This window comes from Vollenhovia emeryi, unplaced genomic scaffold (assembly GCF_000949405.1).
Source record: "Vollenhovia emeryi isolate VEMERY1.0 unplaced genomic scaffold, V.emery_V1.0 DF939262.1, whole genome shotgun sequence".
NCBI lineage: Eukaryota > Metazoa > Arthropoda > Insecta > Hymenoptera > Formicidae > Vollenhovia > Vollenhovia emeryi.
This window is the reverse complement of record NW_011967104.1, coordinates 265,054-289,696: the sequence shown is the minus strand read 5'-3', so window position 1 is coordinate 289,696 and position 24,643 is coordinate 265,054. Positions and strand designations below refer to the sequence as shown.

Here is a 24,643-nt window from a genome sequence, read left to right as displayed (position 1 = left end):
GTGCAGAATCACTCCAACATCCCCTTAATACTTTTTTGAACAGAATAATGATACAAATTAACTGGTGTAAAGAAAACAAATAATTTTGTAACAAGCAATAAAAAAAATTTTTTTTTCTTTAAAAGTTTGTTTTCTTTACACCAGTTGATTTGTATCATTATTCTGTTCAAAAAAGTATTAAGGTAAGATGATAAAAAAATGAATATTTTACAAGATATTTTGTAATTTACGTCAAAATATTGGAACTTTCAAACCTTAATAACTCAAAAAGTTCTTAATAAAAAGTACTTTATTATAGCGTCTTGGAAAGCTCTCGAGGTTAGCTACAAGAATATGTAATAAAAAATAGGGGATGTCATTTTAAAAAATTGGTGTGACCTTTATGTGACCTTGAAATAATTCTTCAAGGTCAAACCAATGGTACCGTCTTATGGCCCCCTCGAAACCATACAACTTTTGTCTGAAACTTTTTTTTATTTGATGTGCAGTTCTCGAGATTTTTCGTTGTCTCAAGATAAAAAACTCACCCTGTATAATACGATTATACAATGCATAATGTACAATTTATCACCTTGCACAAGTTTCTTTTTAATGTATCGGCTATAAAATAGAACGTTTCTGGACGCAAAGAGCGCATCGTAGATCGGGCTTTAATCGCTCGCGTTACATCATTTTCGCGCTGAAATGTCGGAATAAATCATGCAATAAGTTTCCATATTCGCTCGTTCAGCATCGCGTAACTCGCTTTTAAATACATGCCGCTAGAGCAAAGAGCGCAGGAATGGTAGAGAAAGAGAGAAAGAGCGAGACATTACATTGCGACACGCTAGCGTGCTAATGCATCACGATAAGAGATGGCTCGAGGAATCTTTCTGTGTCTTTGACCACAACGTAAACAATGCGGCAATGTGTATTTATACGCGCCTCGCCTCGCTTCGCCTCGCCTCGTCTAGGCCTCGCCTCGGCGCGTATGTACGCGTCAGCTTGGTGCACCGCGGTATACACAGTGTCCCATTATCGCGCCGCATTGTATCCCGATCGTCGAGAGAAAAGGTCAAATCCGTGAAAAGTCTGTCGTCCTCGGTTTTCGTAAAATCTCGCCAAGTGTCGGCATGTCTTCGTGTGCGTCAGTTTTAGAATCGAGAAAAGTCCCCTGTTATGAGATAGGATCCTAATATGAGATAGTGGGGTTTCTGTTAAATTAATAGGCGTCATCAGGTGATTCCACCATGAATTTGTTGCCCTTGGAGCAAAATCTGTTTAGTGGAAAATTCATTGTTGGATTGTGTAATCGTTGCGAAAAAAAAGATTTGTGATTGAATTCGGGCGTTGGAAAGCCACTATCTCATATTAGAAACCTCTCTAATAATAGAGGACTTTCCTCATACTATTAGCCTTAGGGTACTATTATGCGGGGTCTACAATGCGGATCGCAGAGTCGTAGTCGTAGGAATAATAGACTATGATTGGTCAATTCTTACGTGTGTGACAGAATTGACCAATCGCAGTCGACTCGCGTTGTGGACCCCGCATTACATTTGTCGTACGACAAATTCTTTAGGCGTGTTGGATTGGCTACAAGCTAGAAAATTTCTAGACACTCGAGAACTTTTCTATTCCGCAGCCAATCGACACGCTTGAAAAATTTGTTGTACGACAAATTTAATAGCACCCTTAGGCTGGGTTTACAACGGCCTGAGCAGAAGTCTGTCGTAACCGTTTACGATTTCGTCGTAAGACGTAAGTCGGTGCCGGGAGTCGAAGCACAAATGCAACTATTCCATAAAAGCTGCAGGTTGATTGGCTACACATTTCTCGGAACTAGAACTTGGATCAAGCATCGTGGACACAGGCCTTTATAGACTCGATGCGATAGAAAGCTTATCAGCTGAATTAATACACATCGCTCGAATGAGACTACAATCCCGATGGTCGAAGCGTCGTTGCATTGATTGTATTGAATAAACCATCTGCCAGTTGGCTCGTCTAACAATTTTTCACTCGTTAATTTTACCGGCGACGACCGAACCTTGTCATTTATCTTTCTATCTATTCTATTCTTGTCCATCTATCATTTATAGCATAGAGGTGTAAAGATGACATTTTGATGTTATCTTTATACGCAAAATATCTCAAAATGCCCCAGGAACGTTTTTAATGTCATTTCTTTACATTTTGGAGTCTCCAACTTCGTTTTAACACGTTTTTAAATCGCAAAATAATCCAAAATGATTCTCAACACGTAAAATAATGCAAAATGTTACTGCTTTTATAGCCTGAAAATGATATGTAATTTCAGTAATTTGTTCCATGCTATTTGAATATGTTATGTTATGTTTTGTTATATTTTTTAAATATATGTTTAGCCTTAATAAATGTCGTAAATGATTCTATCAAAACATTAAGGCCTGGTTTCACCAATGTTGTTTAGCTTTAAGCTTAGCTTAATTCGTTCTTTGCCTCTTTCTAAAGTAACAGTTGGAAAGAGACAAAGAACGAATTAAACTAAGTTTAAAGTTAAGCGACGTTGGCGAAACCGGGGCTAAGTCGTCTTATTGAAGCCCGGCCCACCTCTGACCACGGCATTATCAAAAACATTATCAAAATAATGCAAAATCCGGAAAAACAAAACGCAAAGGATGCCAAAAAATAACATCAAAATAACGCAACATCTGGCAAAGTAAAGCGCAAAAAATAACATCAAAATGTCACACCTGTATTTATAGCGAATTCGATTGCTTGCACTGGTGCGCACCGAGTGCGCACTAAGGCCTGTTTATAGTCAATTTTTACTTTGTCTTCAGGGGATGCTGGAGTGATTCTGCACTTTTGCACCTTTCTAATCTAGAAACTATCAGTTCGCGGAAACACTTGTGTAATATACAAATTGTGTGGCTTATGTGTACAGATCGAGAGCGGCTTGCTATTCCGGCAAAATGAAAGAACAATATGGCATCACTGAAACTAAGTTCGTAAGTCTAATAACTAATAATAGTGAGCAACACACACACATACAGTACATGTAGTATGTGTGTTGCTCGCTGTTATTTATTATTAGACTTAAAACTTAGTTTCAGTGATGCCATACTGTTCTTTAATTTAGCCGGAATAGCAAGCCGCTTTCGATCTGTACACGTAAGCCATTTAATTTGTATATTACACAAATGTTTCCACGAAACAGACAGTTTTAAGTGCAAAAGGTACAAAAGTGCAGAATCACTTCAGCATCCCTCTTTAAATACACGTGCAAAGAGTATTTAGCGAAAAAATAATCCGTATGGATGCTATGCAGATAATTTTACTTGTTAAATATATCAAGAGATATTTAAGACGATCCTTAAATATAAGAATTGACTGTAAACAAGCCCTGGTGTGCACTCAGTGCGCACTAGTGCAAGCGATCGAATTCGCTATTAGCTTCCAACGATCTGGAATTGTCCGGCACGTTGGAATCGCCCGCTCGCTCGATGTCTAAACCTGTTGGCAGTTGTATTTCGATCGACGTCGCGAAACGGACCGCGAGGCAGTTGTAGATAATAACGCGAATGTTGTCCAGCGAATTCCTCCCCGTTCCGAGAACTTTCTCCGCTCGAGCGGTGCGGCGCGTTAAAGCGCAATCGCGCTGTGCCCCCGAAGCCGCTCGTCGTCGAACTTTGTATTTACTTCTCGTTAAAGCCCGGCCGTGTTTTGTCCTCCCCCGTTGCGCCGTTGCGTCTCCTCGATTAAATAAAACCCGCTATGTAAACAAAGCGCGGGTATCTGTAAGTTACAATTATGCAATATCAAAGAGACCGCTTGGCGGGCAAAAACTCGACTATAATCTTCCTCCGAGCAAATGTCAGACGTCCATCGCGTTGCGCGCGCGTTGCGAATTTTATTATGCGATCGCGATATGCAATTACGGCGATAATCGTAGTCGTAAATTAGACATTTGTCGCGTTAATTATGTAACTCGCTCGGTTAACGCACGCGGTGTTCTCCGAAACGAAGCTAACGAAGCCAGTTTTACTTATTCAGTCAGATTTGTTTATCGACTTGCGAGTACTCCAAATCCCTCTCTCCTTAAATTTGCAAGTAAATCTTTTATTCAACCCGCCCTTCCCTCGCTGTTCCTCCCGTCGAACGTGTTTTTGTTTTGTATTTACGACATCGAAGAAAATATTTAAAAAAAAAAGAAGGCAATACCACACAGACACACACGGTCGGTCCACATTCGCGCGTTTATCGCTTTCGCTACAACACGGCGGCTCTGACCGAAATATGAAACGCGTTTCTCGCCACACGTTGGCCTATTACATTCTTATGCTAATGCCTCCCCCTCCCCGTCTCCCGATGTGTCCGAGAGAGAGTATCGAGTATCACCGGCGCTTTAATTAAAACGGCCGGTGGTTGAATGTCATGGTGTATTGCGTAACGCGTTCGCCTTGCAATAACGAGCTCTCGGCAAGCGGTTGCCGCCTCGACCCGAGCAATGTTGCTCTAATGGAGTTACACTTGTATAATTAATAAATTGTTATTCAATCATTATCGCGAGGCGTGAGCCAGGCTGCCAGGTGGCGAGAGAGAGAGCGGGGCTGTTTACTGATAATTATTCATACACGTTAATAGCCGGTGACTGACGGACCGTTGAAACTGCCATCGTGTCACAGCGGTTATCAGCGATTATCGGATATCGTTATCGACTCCTGGGCGAGCGCGAACGCATGGTTATCCGATGCGCGGGGGATCGGATATCGATGCCATAAAGCGTATCGGAAAATACTGACGAGGCAGCTTGCGGGACGATCGAAAGGCCGCGACGGCCGCTTCAATGATATCCGTTCTTATTCGGGCCGATTACGTCGTTCCTAATCATAGAGACGGCTGTGCGCGTCTATCCCTTGTACTCGAGCGAGATTGACGCGCCTAGAGACTGCGGATAAAAAAAACTGGTGTATTAAAGCTCGCGGAAGGTTTCGAGATCTTCCGAAAGAGACTTGGGGAGAAAGAAGAGCGGTTGTTTCACAATTTCTTCGGGATTGCCGACGGATAATCGAACTGTTTGTTTTCCACTGCTTTACATTGAGAAAAGTGTTAATTAAAAATAATAAATTGAAATCACTTGGACACTAACATCCGTCGTGGCTCTTGTATCTTTTATTACTTCGTATCTGTGATGTCACGTGAGAGCCTTATGAATTTTATCTGTTTAAAAAAAAGCCCGATTGAAATAAATGCTGTTTGTCGAACGAATACTTGTTAATTCAAATATATACTTTTTGATAAATTATGTATTTGAAGCGAAGAAAAAATACTGCTAACTAAACATATTTAGTAATAGCGATAATTTTTTTCTCAGTGCAGCAATGGAGCTCACTTTACTCCGCTTTATTTTAAACTTGGAAATAGAGGAGGGATATTTATTATATACCTGGAAAGAACTTGAAGTTATCTATTTCTTTTTAGTATTTGCTACTTCAAGTGAGTTTGAAACTTTCCCTTTCACCATCATGTGAGAGTGGAAGCTCGGATAATAATCAGGTTTATGTTAAAGTTGCGCCTAAGAACGCTGCAACTTTGTCTGGAAATTTCAGCGCTCAAAGACGCCTTCGCAGGAAGAGCTCAGAGAATTCAAGTCCGAGCAAAGGTCCTGCTGTATATTAGCAGAAATGTCAGTTTGCGACCAACTTTCTTATCATTTTTCCGGATTATTTAATCAAGCTCGTGTTCTGACGGCCGTGCGCTTTCTCTGTTGCAGACCGCCCTCAGTATTTTCTTCCAAGAGGCGGCGATACCTTCCTGCGCGCAAGGAGCCGGCACCCACTTCGGCCAAGTAAGTCTACGACGTCGCTCGCCTCTAACGTGATGAGAAAACCATGTAAAGGCGAACCACTGTGCACACATCGGTGCACTCCGCGCGGTCAATGAGTATTTCCGCATCGACGAGTCGTCGGTTTCGAACATTCAAAGTGCGGACGTGCGAGACGAAGCTTGGACTCGTTGCACGAAAATTGTCCCCGTAATATGAAATCTGAACAAGCGAAGAATACGACACCGGTCGTAGAAACGAGCGTGATTAAATATACGCTTGTAATATACTTGCATTTTTTATTTTTTTATGTTAATTCAAAAGGAGAATATGTGTTAACCACGTACGGTTAATGTAAAATGTCAATTGATCACGTATGCCAGTTATTTCTTACGCTAAACTGTCGTTGATTTCAGCGGCCAGTGTTTTCCGAGCGTCCGTATATATTAATAGCTTTTCAATAATTGTGTATTTTCGTGGCACGCATCGCGCGGTCAATACGAAACAAGAGCAGTTAATAAATTTATCGGTGTATTTTATATGACGCGAATTACGCACTTGAGCCCGGGAGACTCGGAGAAATCGTCGATTTAATTTTATGTAAGTCCTCAACATACAACAAACCTTATGGCTGGCATTGTAACTCTTTTTTTTACATAGCATCGTCGATCTCGAAAACTGCTTTCTAAGACGCCAAGGATCTGAAATTTTCCGGATTTCGCTGACCCACGTGTGCTTATAAGCCAAGGATTTGCACTGTGTTGTTTAATATATATTAAATTAATTTACTCGAAACGATATCCGAAATTCATCCTACAAAAAATAGTATCAGAAACATTTACACACCATACGTTTTACTAGTAGAATGTATGGTACAATTTCAAAAAATTGATACAGTTCTTCGAAATGCCATGTTGTCCCACAATTACATGATTTTCAGGATAAATTTTAAGAAAAGAAAAATAACCTGGCTGAGGTAATATTTTTCGCAATAAATTTAAAACAGGAAATATTTAGACACTAACATCCTGTCACGGCTCTTTAGATCTCATTCCTTCGAATTTGTGTTAACCACAGTAGAGCCTCATGATTTTTATTAATTTTTTAAGAAAAAATTCTCTCCGTGTAGTTTATGGCAGCAAAATATTTTTAATAATTAAGCTTTTAGACAACCATGACTGGCCCGTGTTTTAGTAGAGAAAATTTATTGCGAGAAACTACCTCAGCCAGGGTTTGAACCTGGACTTCCCTACCCTCTAGGCGGGCGTCTCACCAATTCGACCACTGACGCATGCGGCAATATTTGTCGCAATAAACAGTCAAAAGATTATATCTTCGCGTCTATTTTTCTTTAAACCGCATGCCGATTCGGGTTGTCGGCAGTACACAGAACTGTCGACACGCGATTTTTCAGTATCCCCCGAGGGGGAAACCGCTGAGGGCATTGTGGTGTACAGATTTGCGGCATTACTGGGCATTACTAGGGCATTTTTTGGGCATTACGTCTTGCTGGGGCATTATAAAGATAAAATAAGATACAATAAGATAAAACAAGATAAATAAGATAAAAAAAGATAATAAGATAAAGTAATGCCCACTGGGCATTAGTGGGCATTGGTGTACAAGATTTTGGTCAGCGGTTTCCCCCTCGGTATCCCCGTTCCCGTCCCCTCTTCTCACCAACATGGACGCAATGGCCGAATTCATATCTTCTAGAGATTGATACGGAAAAACTTTCCTTTAGGAAAGTCACCATCGTTTCGGTCGTAGGTGTAAATTCAAAGATAGAAATCTCTTCAGGTTGCCAGTAATAAATAACAATAATTAAGCTTTTAGACGACCATACCTGGCCCGTGTTTTAAAATATTTTTAGCAAATGATTAGCTGCGGTAGCGAAAAAATTGTTTCTATGCAGAGAAGCGTTTCCGGACCCGTGTTCGTAGGAACTTTTTCCTTCAAAGTCGTCCAAGAAATCACTTCCAGGAGTTTTCGACATTACTTAGGAAACGCCCTCTATATCCGGAAGTAAAGTCCCTTATTATGAGATAGGATCCTAATATGGGATAGCGGGGTTTCTGTAAAATTAATAGGCATCAACAGTTGATTCCACCGTGAATTTAAATTGCCCTTGGCGCGAAATCTGTTCAGTGGAAAGTTCATTGTTGGAATCGTTGCGAAAAAAGATTTGTGATTGAATTTGGGTGCTGAAAACCTGCTATCTCATAATAGAGGACTTTACTCGACGAAAAGTAATTCAATTCGCCTCTCAGCCCTCCAATTTTCTAATGGGGCTCGATTACCGCCGAATAGACCCCGCAATCCGAGCGCCGTCTCCTCTCCGGCCTGCGTGTGACATAAGAGAGTGAGCGCGCGGTCGCGTTCGAAGTACGTCGGATTCAGCGAGCGGGTCGCGCGTAGGCTGGCGCGGCGGCCGCTGGTGTTCCTGTCTTATTGATTATTCAAAAGTAGGTTCGCAGCGAGCACGAGAGATCACCGTGCGAGGGAACACGGGACTGATACGGCCGGGGGTAGCCAATTCGCGAATCCTCGTCCTCGTCTCGCGTCGCGTTAACGCGCGGACAACACACGGACGGGAAAATCGATTCGAGCGCGTGTCTGACCTTCAACGAGGCTGACTATCGTCCCTTCCGCGACGATTCGCAGCTGCTCTTTGATTAATCGCCCGTTCTCGCGGGCTTCTTTGTCCCGCGCGATTTCCTAGCTGCGCGAGATGACCGCGCGATGACGAACAGTTTCATTGTATTTCTATTCCGCGCTCCCTCCGCCCCTCCCCCTCCAGGGGAAAAAAAAGCAAACGCGGTCTTCTACACGGATTTTGATACGCTACATTTGGCACGACCCGATACGTCGTTTATTCTGGTAACCCGAGCAGATTCGCGCGAGAGAACCTCCCTGCCATTTACTTTTTATTCTCCTACAAAGTCCGGTGCACCGCACAGCCTTCATTGATCCCGCAGCCGCATGTGAAACACGTGTAAAACGTAAATAAAAAGATTTAAGTGAAAAAAAAAGTATAAACATCAGAATGGAAGAAGACACGAGAGATACTAATATTACCGGAATTATTTTTAGTTAAGATTGTATCGGTGCGCGCGCGTGCAGGCGAAGAAAATGCAGCGTGGGTCGTGAGCGACCCGACGTTGTGGGTTAATAGGCGCGCACAATGGAAACCCCGGTTAAAAACGATCTCTTATTAAATAACGTTTCTCCCGCAAAAATCACGATACAAGTAATTCTCGAGTCACGGTTGAGCAGGAGGGGAAGTTCGGGACGCGATTGCGCCTTGAAGTAAGCATCCGGCCACGTCCGAGAGATCCAATTTGCAGCTCCGCTGGTTGAACGCGGCGACAATGTCGCGGTAACAATGGAAATAACGGCGCGATAACGTTTTATCTGGAAATTGCTCAAACGCGGCCGTAATTGACAAGTCAATAATTGAGTCGAGTGCGCGGCCTCGTGCGGCAAGAGTCAAGAGCAGCTCTTTCTCGATTAACTCCGAGATCTAAGGTGAGACGCTGCCGAGATGGAAGACTGAGGAAAAACCGCTGGCAACGGCATTACTATTCTCGGGCCGGTATTCATAGTCAGATCCGAGGGGTAAAACCACTGATCAAACTCACGTACGTCAATGCATAAAAATTCGACAGTAATGCCCAGTGGATATTATTACTTTATCTTATTATCTTATTTTGTATTCTTTTACATTTTTTAATCTTTTTAAGTTCTTTATAACGCCCCAGCAAGACCAAATGACACCCACCAAAAGCCTGTGTCCACGATGCTAAAACTTGGTCCAAGTTCCAGCATCGTGGACACAGACCCTAATGTCAAAAAATGCCTAGTAATGTCTAGTAATGCCGCAAATCTGTACACTGCAATGCCTTCAACGGTTTACCCCTCGGTCGGATCTTATGTGGGGTCTAGAATGTGAGTCTCATAGTAGCAGTCGTAAGAATAATCGACTGTAATTGGTCAATTCAGTCAGACACATAAAAATTGACCAATCATAGTCGACTATTCTTAAGGCCTGCGTTCACGACGCTAGAACTTGGATCAAGTTCCCAGCATCGCGAGCACAGACCCTAATGCCCAGAAAATGCTTAGTAACGTCTAGTAATGCCGCAAATCTGTACACTACAATGCTCTCAACGGTTTACCCCTCGATCAGTCAGATCTTACGCGGGGTCTACAAGGTGAATCTCAGAGTCACAGTCGTAAAACTTGGGCTAAGCTCTAGCTTCGTGGACGCAGGCCTTAAGAATAGTCGACTATGATTGGTCAATTTTTATGCGTCTGAATTGATCAATTACAGTCTATTATTCTTACGCATTATGTTGAAGTTCGTCTTAAGTTTATCTTAAGATGCTGTATTTCATTGGCTATACGAAGTATCTAAAGATGAGCTTAAGTATAAGATCTGACTATGAATATCATCCTCGGTCTCGGCGACGACGACGACGACGACGACGACGGCACATTCCAATCAGTCGTGTGCCAAATCTCATCCGCGGGACTGGACGAAACCGCGGCATGATTTGCACGCTGCCTTCCGATTTCCTCTCACCTCACGTGGCTGTCCCGCATTATCTTCGCTCGAGCTGTAATTTGCATATATTGTTTCATCTGTCCAAGGACGAGACCCGTTCTCCGCATAATTACGCGAAATGTTACTTTACAGACGAGTTTCTGCTTTTGTGTATTATAAATGTTGAGTGATCGCTCGATACTTGGATTGTTTCTCACCTTGAAGCCTAATCTACAATATGCTCTCTGCGTCTAGAAACTTTTTATTTTGTAATCAATAAGTATGTTTAAAAAATTTGTGCAAGCCACATTGTACAATCGTAGATTATCGAATAATTTTTTAAGCGTTTTGATTTGTTTATATAAAATAGAATGTTTCTAGATGCAAAGAGCACATTGTAAATTAGGTTTTGTAGAAAGAAACGTAAATCATTCCTGTGTTGGCGATTCCGCGTACAAATCGTGCCAACGATCGGAAAATGCCAGCCTTTCGATCTATCCGTAAAATAATCATTGGATCGTACAAAAAGAAAGTCAAAGAGCGGAAGCTTCTCTGACGGAAGATAAGAGCGGGGGCGTTTAATTAGGTAAAAGGCACAAAACGAGAAGAGTCACACGTTTCGCGAATCATCTCTTTCGTAATATTTTGTTGCTGAAATTTAAGTACAGTCGTGGGTCATCGAGAGATCCATGTAACCGAGATAAACTTATCTCGAGCAATTACGTAGCTCATTCATGAAACATATTGAAAATACAAAAGCAACAAGGCTCTCAACTTTGTGAGAGAACATGGTCGATGGCGGTTATTTAATAGCCGCTTATCGGTGGTGAATTATCGCAGCCGGTCGTTGCCGTGCTAATACACATGTCCCCGTGTATTGTTTCGCCATCGTATATCCATATCTTGATACCTGACCGTCGTCACGTGCAGGAGCGAAAGGTTCAACGACCCTGTTAGCTAATGGTCTTTTACGTATGTCCGATAGATTTTCTTGTGTTCGACCTTCCACTAAAATACACGGGTGCTTACGTCAGTTTTTATCCTATTTCCAATTTTGAGTAAACGCTTCACACTTTCCCACTTGAGTATTTTAACTATAGAACCTGCTATTTGAAGATCGAAATTATCTCCTCGATTTTTATTTACGAATACTATATATATATATATATATGCTATATCTAGAAAAATTTAATTACCTGTGCGGAATAAATGTCACTGATCGTATTTTATCTTTGCTCTAGAAAATGAGAAAACTGTGTTAAATTTTCTTTAAAACAGTTTAGAAAACAAAATTTCAACATCAAAGTACATAAATCATGAAATTTTTAGATTTTTATAAAGTTTTCTTCTAAACTGTTTTAAGGAAAATTTAACAGAGTTTTCTCATTTTCTAAAGCAAAGGTAAAATACGATCAAAGAAATTTATTCCGGGGTAATTCAAATTTTCATCGATGACTTTAAACATTTCTAAAGAGACGACTGTTCTGGTATTTGCAGATAACACCATGCAACACGCCAGCCACCCCGCCGAATTTCCCGGACGCGTTGCTGGCGTTTTCCAAAATGTCTGCAGGCGAAAAAACTCCATCGGGTAAGTTATGGCGGCTATTGCTCCAACGTGTGCTAGCAATTAAAACGTCGTGTAAACTGTCTCGTGAGCCCATTTTGAACGACCCGTAATTCGCGTAAAATTTCAGAACGGAGTTCTATTTATAATTTTATACACGCTGTATATTTTAGCGAGCGTTATTTTCCGCGCGCATTCTCCACGTGTAATTTAATTTTTCCAATGTTTTTCGTTTTACACACGGCGCATAAAATTATAGATAATACTTTTACGCTATAATCGATTTAACGAGGCTTCGCAACAGCTCGTTATCGGTTGAATCAATTGCATTTTTACGTGGCATTTTTTATTTGCCTATTTCGACAGTATCTCTTCCGAAAATGCCACCGGTGAAACATTAGGCTGAACTAATATTATATTTATGTGATATGCAATTAACCCTAGAACGGTAACACCGGGTCACACGTAGAGCACTTCTATTTTCTCAGAGATTTTTCGACTTTTTCAACACGCCTCTTCTACAGGTCGTAGTTCGTTAACTAATTATTCAATTCACCTTGTCTCGATTTCTAAACGCGTATACTTACAGTCTGGTGCATTCAATTCACTGCACGCGGAGAGAATTTTCTCCTAAAATTTAAAATCCCGAAAACCATGTAATCGCGGAACAACATGGCATTGCGAAGAATCTTATGAGTTTTTTGAAATTTTATCATACTTTTTACTAGTAATTATACTTAGCATACATTTTACTAGTAGCATACTCTTTTACTAGTAAAATGTATGGTAAAATTGAAAAAAAAACTCATAAAGTTCTTCAAACTGCCAATGTTGTCCCACGATTATACGATTTTCAGGGCAAATTTTGAAAGAAAATCCTCTCCGCGTGGTTATCAAAGAAAATCAAAAATTGCAAGCTAGAGTTACAGCATGTTATGTCAGCTGGGTACCGCGTACCCATGTGAACCGTAATAAGGGTAAAATATGTGCACCGTTCTAGAATTAAGAAAAAACATGCCGTATCAGTCGTAGGGCACTTAACGATATTCAGAGATTATTTTATTGAACGTGTTGCAGGGATGTCTCCGAGCCAGAATGGATTTCAGGCGGGCGCGACACCGATGGCGGGCATCGTGCAGCACCACGCCGCCGGTGGCCGGTGTAGCGCGTCCGGCAACACGACACAGCAACAGACGCAATCGCAACAGACACAATTCGGCCTGGGCGAGCCGCAGAGATAAAAATGACTGTGCTAATTGGCGTATGCGCGAGGCACGAAGCGTCGTCGCGTGGACACCGCGCGACAACGTTTTTTGGAGAACAAAGTAGTGTGCTCTAAGCATGGAAGAGTGAGAAGGAAGGAAGAGGGAAGTGAAGAAACGTATATACGGGAAAGGAGAGGAGCGCTCCCCCCCGTGTCTTCTGAGAAAGCGCGTCCTTCCGTTGGAAGAGAACGAGGAGAAATTCGCGGGATTCGCGAGATCGCAGCCGCGCGAGGACCTCTTCTGCAGATTGGAACTGGATCGCTAGATTACGTTATTCACGTACAATAAGCGACGTGCGAACGCGCGAAAAAGTCCGGGCGTTGATTCCCCCAATGATAATGATGAGAGAGCGACGCGTATTTCGATCGTTGGATCTTCTCGGGTTCCTCGAGACGTCTAGCGTAGAAGTAGTCCGCTGTATATGTATATACTCGTATATACGTATATGGCCAATACGAAACGCGAGCGAGGAAGGAGAGACGAAAGAGTCATATCGAAGAGCCTTCTTTTTTCCTCTCTGACACGTCGAGATCACCTCAGTAGGCGGTCCAAAACGGTCCAAGACATCGACAATTTGGATCAATCGCAGTTGTGAGAGAGCGGCTCCAATCTGACTTCCTAATCTCCCTAGAAGCTATAGACACGTGACTGTTTCTCAGATTCACCGTACACCACCGTTAGACCTAGAGGATGAATTTCCGCCATCACTTCCACACCACAGTACAAAAGAGTTGCGAGGGTACAGTTTCCTCTCGGTTAACTTGAAAACTTTACTTTATCGCACCCTTTCGCGGAAGACGACGGGAAAAACGTACGTAGTCCTTAATGTAGACGGAAGACGAATCGCTACTGCACAATGTCCCCTCTCCGCAGACCCATTCATTTAACCGAACTCGAGTGTTTTATTACGGATCTTTTCGCTGTTATCTTAAACTAGTGATGCTTGCGGCACGCGCTACTCGCGCGACGCGTGCCATTTCCATAAGATATTTCGATGGTATAAATATATAAATATATATATGCGTATATATATACGTATATATACATATATATACCTATATATACGAGGCTAAGTATAATAAACGGAGCTCTAACGTGTAAAAATTTGTAAAAAGAGTAATCCCGAGTTATGTGACATTCGTTTTACATAATAAATAATAACTATGTAAAAAGTAAGTAAAATGAAACCGAGGAAGCGACAAGAGTATAATAGTCTGAAGGATGATTGATTCAGGGGAGCACAGTATGCCCGGTGAGGAATTCTTGATTCGATTGTTTCGGCTACTCGCGAATATACTAGAGATTACTGCCTGGTTTTACGCAGCACTTAGACTTGACGAAGTTTCAACAAAAGAACGCTCTTGTATGGCAGCTGGCAATACAATTCTGATATCATAGTATATCAATATCCGAATATATGGAACTCTGTATCTTTCATTATATTTCTCGTAACATACATGGACGATTATTCGTATGTACTATAGATACATATTTGTTTCCATTAAGACTCTATTTATTCGATGTAGCAGCGAATTTAGTTTCTCACAGCTTTTTAGAAGTCTGTTTCTAGTTTGAGGCTCCTGTTTCTCCTTCGCTGCAACCTCATTGAATTATGATATTGGAAGTGGAAAAATCGTGTGAATTTTTTCCTTTCGTTACATTAAATAATACATTAATTCTTTTGTGTGCTATTATTCACATTAAATATTATAGATTGATCAAATATACTTCAAAAATTTTCTTTCGTTTACTATTTTACATTATTGCATAAATGTAATACGAATGTGTTTAAAATATTTAATTAATCGATAATGTCAAAGGTACACGTAGGACTAGTCTATTGTATTACAGGAAAAATATTCGCATGACTTCTGGCTGTGTGTGTTAACGTCATAATTTGATACGGCTGTAGTGCGGAAATAGGATCCTCAACGTAAAACAACTGAGAATTCTTTATTCTTTATAATCTCTCGATATATGTGACAGTAAAGTGTCTTTGCGCAACACGGTATATTCGATCCTTTTTATTTGTTAATCATAAGTAGTCTCGATCGGAATAAAAATTTTCAGTCCAAGCTTAATTTGATAATTTAACTTTCACGCAATAGTATCCAGGCGTCGTATAACTTTGTTAATGGGTTTATGTAAATAAATAGTAGATATTTAGTCGTAAGAAAAGAAAAGGTACTTTGCAAAGTACAAGATATTTTTTCCAATAAGGTACACGCTTTAATATCTTCCTTACGTTTGTGTACTGGCTGTCTAGGCTGTATTCAAAGATGATACAAAACTATCGACGAAGAACGAGAGTGTTTTGCTATGTTGAAATTATGATGATTATTGTTTATTTGACTATTACAAAGACAGATAATGGTCATGTACATAATTCTGAAAAATTAAATAAAATATTGATAATGGTGCTTCTTCATCTCTTTATTCGTACTCTAGTTCCATTGGTATCTTTGTACTTTAAAGTTTCAGAACGAGCAATCGCTTTTAAGGGAATGCTGAAGTGATTCTGCACTTTTGGCATCTTTTGCTCTTAGAACTGTCAATTCGTGAAAACATTTGTATGTTAGACAAATGTTTTCATCAATTGACAGTTCTAGGAGCAAAAGGTGTCAAAAGTGCAAAATCACTCTAGCATTCTCTTAAAGTATGTTAGAAAGATGACTAGATTATGTACAGTCGCTTGATGCATGTGATGTAAGATATGTACACCGTACACGTAATCTCTTACGGAGCAGCCGTCGAAGATGATTTTCCGCGCGAGAAGTTAAAATATCGATTAACGTTACGTAGCAATTAATAAGTTACTTAAAACTGGTAACTATCGATATCACTTTCCAGTGATGATTTCTCGAGTGTGTTATCACGGTATAAAATATACAAATATACACGACGAAGGTAGACGACGTGCTCGTATTTTTGCCAACGCGCAAAAACGAAAAGATCTACACCGATTGTGCAATGGCTGCGTATATAAAATAGCGTTTCGTAGCTTTTTAGCTTTTCGCTAAACGTTACATTTACTGCGGCGGTATCTCGACACTTTTACCCAGACCCGACCATCGGTCCGGCACCGGCAGGAAGTAGCGATGCATCGCGGCTATAAACCTAGCGCGGTATTCCTCCGGCGATATTATGGTCGGCAATTTACCTTGGCCACCCAGTATACCGGATTTCTTCACCATTGTCTCCAGTTTCTTGTCCCACGTGAACGTTCTTATATAATCTAGGAGAATTGCGAGAGATAACGAGTGAGATCGACGCCAGTCGGCGAGACGACGGTATATTGCCGGTCATTCTTACCTATTATACCGAGTACGAGTTCGTCGGAGCTCGGTTCCAAGCCTACCAATAGAGAATAGTCCATTACAGAGTTATCGGCTAAGAATTTGGTGTCCTGTTCGATGGCTCGGTTTAATACTGTCTTGGAATGCGATCGTATGTACAGAGGGGAGTCACAGCTCACTGAAATGCGAATGCTATCAATTCTACGAGCGATACTCACTCGTGGGTACTCGGAGGATACGTACTGTTCAACAAATTCTCGTCCAGTAAGACCAGTTCGCCCTCGTGGCACGTGTCGTCCAGATTCACCAGTCGATTCCGCACGGATCCCTTCAGGTCGAATTTGTCGGTTATGATTCGATTATAAAAGAGATTCTCCATTACTAGCACGCTAGTACGAAGCGCCGCGTTGGTCGTGTTGTTTTTGAACGACACTCTGTAGACACCGACTATCTTGCCTAGCAATGTCGGTTGCTTGCTCTGCTGACACCTTTCCATGTAGGCGAAATAGTTGGGCGCAAAATCGAGGAAGATCTGCATGTCTAGTCGAGACATCTCTTTTATGATGAATCTATCATCTGCAAAGGGAAAATCTCGATAATGCGCTGTAATCCGTTAAAGGGCCATCAAAGACTCTTTTGTAGAATGCATATTTTTTCCTTTATCTTATCGCAGACTAACTACGATGGATGCAGGTTGAAATGCAGTTTGCGGGATGTATAACTAAACGAAGCGCACGACATCATACCTCTGCTCTTGCAGAAGGTACTGCCGCTCTTCCCGCCTCTCGCCGTCCATTGTACGGTCCGACTCAGGCTCCTCGTGAAGCCGTCCTCGCCGCAGGGCAGAACGTTCTCTCTCAGCGCGGCGAACTGCGCGGCAAAGTATATCCTGCAGAAGAAATTGGTCGTGGCGTCGTTAAACTGCACCTCGATATAGTTCTGCTGCTTGATCGCTTTCTTGTCGTCGTCGACGTCGAGGCCAGCGGCGCCACTGCCGCTGGTTTCCGTGCTCGACACGTTCTTGTCGGATTCGATAGGACTACTGGCTGGATTGGGACTGTTGCCTCGGAAGAAAGACAGCACGGACGGCCGCTTGAACTCGCCCAGTTGCACCTGGTCGAGGGTGCTGTCCCTGCCCTCGGGAAACTTGCGTTTGCTCAATGGACTGGGATTCAATTCTGGCCCCTTCGCTGTACGCAAGAGCTCCTGCAACGCGTGCTTGTAGTCGTGTGAGTCCAGGGCGTATGCAATTATGGACGAGAGCTCGGACTCGTAGACCACTATGGGTACCACGGATCTGCAAAAATTAAGTACAAACTATTTTATATTCATTTCACAGAGTCCACAGTGCCGCAGAGTGAAATTACAAATCGTGCGACATACCCGAGAGGCAACAAGTAGTGCTCCAAGGGCCCCAAGGGACTCGATATCGTATGGTTCACTGAAACGGACGGTAGCAATTGCGACAGGATCGTCTTCTTCTTCTTCTTCTTATCCTGAACGTCGTCGGAGGACAGGGGCAGAACGTCGGAGTGCGACCTCTGATGCATCTTAGGCGAGCCCTGAACGGTGCCGACGTTGTCGGGATTATTGGCGGCCTCCGGCGGCTCGTTGTCAGAGTTGTCGATCAGTTCGGACGCTTGGAAGTCACTCTGCGCCGCGGCGATCACGTCGATGGCGTTGTAATCGGCTGACATGGGGCTCAGGTCTTCGACCTGCGACTCCGACGCAGTGTCCTCTGTGATGTATCCGTCGGTCTCGACTATGCTGTTGCTGCCGACTGTCATGGATCGCTCGGTGAAACGGCGCGGCCGCTCGTCCTTCTTCTTGGCCGACATCTCCGACAGTTTGTTGTTCCACGTGAACACAGCCTCCGCGATGAGCCGCTTGAGTATTACGATGCCGTCCTCGATTCTGAACATGAACCCTTGCACCTGCCTCTCCGACGTTTTACCCTCCAGCTTCTTGTTTTCCAACGTCGGCGACGTTAACTTTAATTGGATTTCCTCGATCTTGTTCTTGAAATACTGCTGATCCTTGGCCAGCTGCTGCTTGGCGAGGCTCAGCCCTTCCAAATCCGTCTGCAGACCCGTCAGCTTCTCTCGTATCGCCGTGAACACCTCGTCGCCCTTCAATGTCACGCTCTTCATCTCCTCAATCACGTTGACGTGCTGCTTCGGATCGTAGATGATGTTGATCAGCGGCGGCGGCAGTGAGATCTCCCACTGGGAGATCTTGGTGAATTTGAACACGGCCAGCATGTTCTTGCGCGTAAAGTACTGGTAGTGATCGTGGTGCAGGGAATGCTGACACGCGTCCATGCCACGTTTTGCGTAGACGCCGCCGTAGAAGCGTAGCTCGAGATACTTGGCGAACGACAGGCACCACGTGTCGCCTGACATCGGCACCACCGGCGACACGCTCTTACAGGCGACGCACTTGCTCCACATCAGGATCTGATCGGCGTCTTCCTGCACGAACGGCTCGCAGCTCATCTCGCTGAGGCTGATATGCAAGCAGCCGCCGTCGTGTGCGAACCGCCTGACGTGCTGAGCGATTTGCGCGCGGCAATCTTGAGCCGGACATTTGTATTCCGTCGTCAAACAGTAACGCTCTAAGAAGCGGCCGAGCGCGATGTCGTTCTGCCCGTACATCGTCATGTTTACGACCCAAGGGTTCACGCAGAACGCCGGAGTGTCGTTGCCAGTGTGCGAGAAGCTGCAGAACAGGACGGACAGGCGTTGGTGGCTGCTGGGATCCAAACAATCCGACCAGGAAGGTATCTGCTGCTCGTTACTCTCGAGTGCCGTCGGTGATTGCTGCTGCGTTCTTTCCAGCAGCACGTTATGCGTCGGATAAATTCTGTTGCCGCACGCACGGAAGTTCGCCAGTAGACCCTGCACCTCGCGACCGTCGACGTCCGTGGTCAGACGAGCCTGGACGAACGGATGCTGCGACTTCAGCTGGACGTTCATCCACTCGCGGTTCTCGAGCTGCTCGCTCACGGCCACGCTGTTCGTCCTGGTCTCCTTGACATTGTCGACAAACTGCGCCGAGTAATAGATCTCTCGCGGGAAGAAGCTCCTCAGCACGCAATTCCTCCCGAGTTCGGTCTCCAGATAGGGTATCGAAAATTTCAAATACGGCGACACGCTCAGCACCGTGTCCTCGAGTGCCTTCTTGAATTTGTTGAAGAGCGGAAAGTCAGCGACGCTCAGACGCTGACCGCTCGGACTCGTACGATTGAACACATCCTCGTCATCCTCGTTTAAATATTGATGTAACGGATCGCTCCGATCGCTTATGGACTCCCCATAGATTCGTTTCTCCTCGGAGGAAATCCTGTCTTTCAACTTCGCCTTGTCGACGAGTTCGTCGGTTTTCCGCTCGACGCACGTCTCTTTGCTCGCGAATAGGTTCACCGAGTCATTACGTTCCTCCGTGACGTCGGAATCGGAGCCCAAGGTATTTACTACCAAATCTTTAGATTTATCACTGTTACGTAGAACCGTATCGTTCTCGCAAGATATTGGCGCGATATCCTTCGACTCGTGCAGAGATGGTTTCAACTTTGCCTTAAACAACTTTAAGGTGTCGTAAGGATCAGAATCTTCTGTTAACATCGACGACACCTCTTTTAAAGAATTTGCACTCAAGATACTCTCAGAGTCGTAGACGTTTTCATTCTGCGTCTGTTCATTGATAACGCAGCTCTCGAGCTTCTCGGTCTCCTCGCCATTCGAAGAATCCTTTTGCGATGTCTCGTCCAGAAACGAATTGTCCTTGGGTGACGGCGGTTTAGCAAACTCATCCATGAGAAATGACTTTTCGAGACGCCACGAGTAAGCTGCGAAGATCATCATCGACGTGATGTTTTTCACCTTCTTCAATTCGGATTGTGACCCGCCTCGCAACACAATCGTTGCGCCTAAATGCGGATTTGCACAGCCTTCGAAGTACATTAGTGTCTTGACACCTCCTGAGAGGGAAAGATGGAAAAAAATAGTTAATTAAAATTATGAAATATATATTTATACACGTTTCGTATACAATACACATATGATTGTACACTTACTCCGCTCGTCTGGAAAGTTTCTCAAATAGAATTTCTTGCACGTGCCAAGCATGTATCTCGCGCTTATGTGCGCGTCTATGGTGTTTACAATACTAGCGCCCGTACATCGCGCGACTCTCTTCAGTACGCTAAGTTTCACATTTAGCACCAATGTCACGTTGCATTCTCTCAGTCTATCCTGAGCTAATCTGGCTACGGATCGATGTACCAGTACCACGTCCGGGCCCAGAGCGGTGATTCTCGCCACCGTGTGCCCGAGATACTCGCTCTCCTGGGAATTGGTTGGAAAAATTAAAATATCGCAGCGTTATTTTTAACAATAACGTGCAGTTTACGAAAGTTTACTGTGTACCTGCATCATTACAGGCTCCAGGCTTATCAGTTTGCCCTCTACGCGCTGATACATCAGTCCGCATTGCAACAATAAGATTTTCGGATGGGCGATCATGGCGTTCATACCGCGATGAGCAATATTCTTGCTGCAAATTATGCCGGACACGATCTCGCAGTCGTCTCTGCTGTCACCGGGGCATTTCTTGAATTGCACGTACTGTCGAATGTCCAAATTGTCCGCGTCATGATTTAGATCTGGCCTAACTTGATCGATTATCTGATGCGCAATAGACAGAATCGTATTCGACCATGTTTGCGACAAGCCCTCCTTGCTGAGAAGTTGTTTAATAAGAGAGTCTTCGTGCGCTTTGTACGCAGATCTGCAAGATACAAGCAAGTGTCACATTTACCGTTTCTATTCTATTGCTGTTATCATTAATTGCGTTAACTACCAAGTACCGAAAAAAAACAAACTTACGTTAAACACTCGTACGCGCTCAATTCGCCAAAGGCCGTTCTCAGATTAGTCGCTCTGTGCCAACCGTTTTTCTCCTTGAATTCGTGCACCTGAAGCGTGTCGCTCAAAAGAACGTCGCACATCTTGAGATTGCAGTCGTGCGATTTGAGATTAATTTCCTTCTGCTCGATTATGCCGTCGCTACTGTCGACCGAAATCGCAGTTAAATCCTCCGAGGTTGGTCTCTTTAACGTGACAGTGGACGCCTCCAGATTCAGGTCCAAATAAAAGCTCGAACTGGACGACGGTAAACGACCGAAGGTTTGCGAGTGCGAGCTCATCGGTCGAGTTTCGCTCTCAGAATCTGTAAGCAGGTCGGACATTGTTGAGCAATCGCTCGTCTCGTCGTCGAGAATCTCAACCTGTCGTATTATTACCCGTAGCCGAGTCATGTTGAGGAATAGTTTTTACCCAGGCTGGCTCCTGCGCGTCGCACGCCGTTCGCTTTTCCGCCAACAAGTCCATGTTTTGCAGGGAGGACAACGGCACCGGCCTGAACACGGTCGCCGAATCGCTGAACACGTAATCAGCGACGACCGATTCGATGAAGCCCGCTTCTAGCAACGCCTGGCCTATCGCAGTCGCCTGCACGCTGAAAAGAAAGAAACGCATGCCAATTCGAGACAATTAGCTCAATTAGAAGTGGCAGTCTAGTGCCGCCGGATTGGACATGTACCGAGTGGCCGCCTTATTCTGAACTATCATCCAATTCACCAATTCGTTCGCCAGAAAACAATTATGATAGCTCTTCAATCGAATCCTATGCGTCTGCAACTGAATGGCCTGACTAGAGCGGAACAATTCCTCCCAGATCATCCTTAAAGAGGCCGAGTTTTGTAACACGAGCGAGCGCTCCTGCGACGTCAAGTAGCTGCCGCTCGATCTGTAAAATGCAAATGTAATTTGTAAAAAAAAAAAAAGAAAAATCGAGTATACGCTGATAGACGCATGTGGATTAATTCTCGTACCCGGTCGCGTAATTCTCCTCCATGTATCCCACGCTTGGCTTCCGACACGTCGACGTTTCATCGTCCATGGTTTCGTTAGCGTGCTTTCGCGCCAGCAGCGGCGAGTCATTTCCGTACTTCACCTGAAGATCCTCCTGCACAGCTTTCAAGTCTGCCGACAAATCGCTCCTCATGTCCGACGATTGCAGGTAGGAAAGGACCACTTTGCAACAGTACGTGCAAACTCTAAGATCTCCTGGAAAACGAACGAGAAAGGAGTGACGTGAAGGAATCGCACGTACAGGCACACGTTTCGATAGACTTGTGATACCTGTGCACCCCATGATCTTCCCCGGTATATGATCGGAGCAGCACTTGGAGCAGAAAATTTGCCCGCACACACGGCAGTGGTGCTTCCGTCGAAGCATCGTGAATCTCTCGCCGCATTCGTAACACTGTTTGCTCACGCTGTCCGCAATCCAGAAGCTTCTCAACTGAGAATCCTTGTACGAACGTAGATTCTGCAACAATGCGGGTAAATTTTCATCCCAACACTTGTTAGATAAGGCAACAGGGCGCAAGGAGACCCTCTGTGACTCACGTTACTTCTCAACGCTACGATGTTACTGATGCGTTTCAAAACGTTTGGCAAGCTACGGCCCTCGCTGGTGTCCAGCGGGAAATTTATTATACTGCTGCTGTCGTCGTCCGGGGTCTGCTCCGTGCTCTCCGACTGCTTCCAGGACTCCGAGTCCGACGAGCTGCGCTCGTCGTTGTTGGAGGACACCGTGGAATCGTTGGCGCTGTCTGAAATGTTGATCGCCACAATCAGAAATTGTTTCAGAGGCGCTGCCCTTTTGTCGTTACAACAGCGTCGGCTTAACAAGCCTCGGCGAAAGCACCGCAATAAAGACGCGGCCTTTTATCGCAATAGCATACATTGATACAGCGATAACGCGCTGATGAACTATGCATACGCGCGTAGGATAACGTAAGGATACGAACTCCGAGTGAAACTGAAGAACTTGGAGAAGAGCGACGCTACGACGGGCTGACTCTCCTCGGGGCTCAACGGAGCGAACTCCGTCAGCTTCGACGGCGAATTCATGTTCGTGTTCATTCTCGCCGATACTACCTCCTCGCGCGCATCTTGAAGCTGTGCGAGGCCACGACGATCACGAGCGTACGTCCCCGCCGTTCATATCTCCACCTCGCTCACACCCGATCCCGCTCGTGTCTTCGCGGATCCTGCCGAACAGATGCGACGCACGGCCCACGGGAACGAGGGGCCAGGGGGGAGTTCGTTTGACAGCCGATCAGATTCAGATGTTCGCGCGACCGTGGCGACCGCTGGCACCGACATTCCTAGTGCCGATATATTCCATTTTACCGACAAATTTTGCCTTTTGGTGCGAGTCCAGACTAAATGTAGGCAATTCTGTCGATAAAATCGGATGTATTTAGTCCAGACTCGCACCTAATAGGGACAAAGCTGTCGGTAATAGTGTACAGTGGTTTCGACTTTACCCATGGTGGAAAAAGAAAAGGTGAAGTCAGCGCGACCTGCAATTTTCGTTCGCTTTGCGCAACTCATCAAATCAGCCATCTTGTTTTACAAACACATACTTTGGTCTTGGTCATGTACATATACCATGGTATACATGGTGTCATATATGTATTATATACATATAATAATACATGACTGTAATCTGAGAGTTGCCAAAATCTTCTAAAAAGATATATTTATTCATTCAGATAGTTTCTCCGATGACTTTTTCAACAGGTAATTTAATTTTTAATTTGTTATTTTGATATGGAAGTTTGGCACGGTAAAGAACTTCTGCAATACAGAACTAAACGAATATTAATGTGAAAAGGTTAGGAAACTTGTCATAATAAAATATGTCATAATAAAATATTTTTCAGTGACTTATATTTTGTTTAGAAATAAAAATGCATCCTAATTTGATTGTTCACGAAAAAATAAATAAACGGCCACTTCTTTATGCAAGAAAATGCATTTTATTCATTCTATTATTTTGAATATCTGCTGGTTCCCCCGCAGTAATGGCTGACATGCTGGCAGCTTACTATTGGTCGGTGAAATTACGCTGCGCCTTGACTCACCTTTCTTTTTCCACCATGACTTTACCCGGGTCTTTGGCGATCTGTCTGTTAAGGCGGGTCCAGACATGTGTCGTATCACCGCGCGTATATTAATTTGTTGAAAATTATGCAATTAAATGTGTGAAAACATTGACTCAATAAAATTTTCGAAATTGTTAGCTTATACTCAAAATGAACTTATA

The 24,643-nt window shown here is 43.9% G+C and overlaps 2 protein-coding genes across 6 annotated transcripts in view; one reads left to right on the top strand and one right to left on the bottom strand.

Annotated features, from left to right (window-relative positions):
* Positions 1 to 15,586, top strand: part of LOC105559605 (UBA-like domain-containing protein 2) — a 22,274-nt gene extending 6,688 nt beyond the window's left edge. For 2 of the 4 annotated variants that reach the window (XM_012008024.1, XM_012008025.1), the window contains exons 2-5: positions 5,339 to 5,650; positions 5,738 to 5,812; positions 11,832 to 11,925; positions 12,979 to 15,586. In XM_012008024.1, the coding sequence (XP_011863414.1) occupies positions 5,525 to 5,650; positions 5,738 to 5,812; positions 11,832 to 11,925; positions 12,979 to 13,142 (459 nt within the window). In that variant the 5' untranslated portion in view covers positions 5,339 to 5,524 and the 3' untranslated portion in view covers positions 13,143 to 15,586. The remainder of the gene's footprint in view (positions 1 to 5,338; positions 5,651 to 5,737; positions 5,813 to 11,831; positions 11,926 to 12,978) is intronic. The other 2 variants (XM_012008026.1, XM_012008027.1) reach the window with 2 other exon arrangements.
* On the bottom strand, positions 15,373 to 23,591 carry LOC105559606 (1-phosphatidylinositol 3-phosphate 5-kinase). Of its 2 annotated transcripts, XM_012008028.1 has the most exons (14): positions 23,340 to 23,591; positions 22,936 to 23,141; positions 22,666 to 22,855; positions 22,356 to 22,590; positions 22,064 to 22,270; positions 21,765 to 21,979; positions 21,349 to 21,691; positions 20,890 to 21,250; positions 20,538 to 20,808; positions 17,846 to 20,441; positions 17,209 to 17,759; positions 16,706 to 17,038; positions 16,479 to 16,640; positions 15,373 to 16,401 (listed from the first exon to the last, which is right to left on the bottom strand). In XM_012008028.1, exons 1-14 carry the CDS (start codon positions 23,452 to 23,454, stop codon positions 16,196 to 16,198), a joined length of 5,991 nt encoding a protein of 1,996 aa, XP_011863418.1. In that variant the 5' UTR covers positions 23,455 to 23,591; the 3' UTR covers positions 15,373 to 16,195. The 2 variants fall into 2 exon arrangements, with proteins under 2 accessions (XP_011863418.1, XP_011863419.1); XM_012008029.1 differs by lacking the exons at positions 22,064 to 22,270; positions 22,356 to 22,590; positions 22,666 to 22,855; positions 22,936 to 23,141; positions 23,340 to 23,591 and having other exon boundaries at positions 21,799 to 21,876.
* Between the last annotated feature and the right edge of the window lie 1,052 nt (positions 23,592 to 24,643).

Excerpts from the sequence above, each read along its gene's own strand:
- LOC105559606 (XM_012008028.1), bottom strand. The coding sequence starts at position 23,454 with ATGAACACGAACATGAATTCGCCGTCGAAGCTGACGGAGTTCGCTCCG. Across the intron at positions 21,692-21,764 it reads TCAACATGACTCGGCTACGG|ATTCTGAGAGCGAAACTCGA; the intron begins GTAATAATACGA and ends ACCTGCTTACAG. Across the intron at positions 20,442-20,537 it reads AAACTTTCCAGACGAGCGGA|GAGGTGTCAAGACACTAATG; the intron begins GTAAGTGTACAA and ends TTTCCCTCTCAG.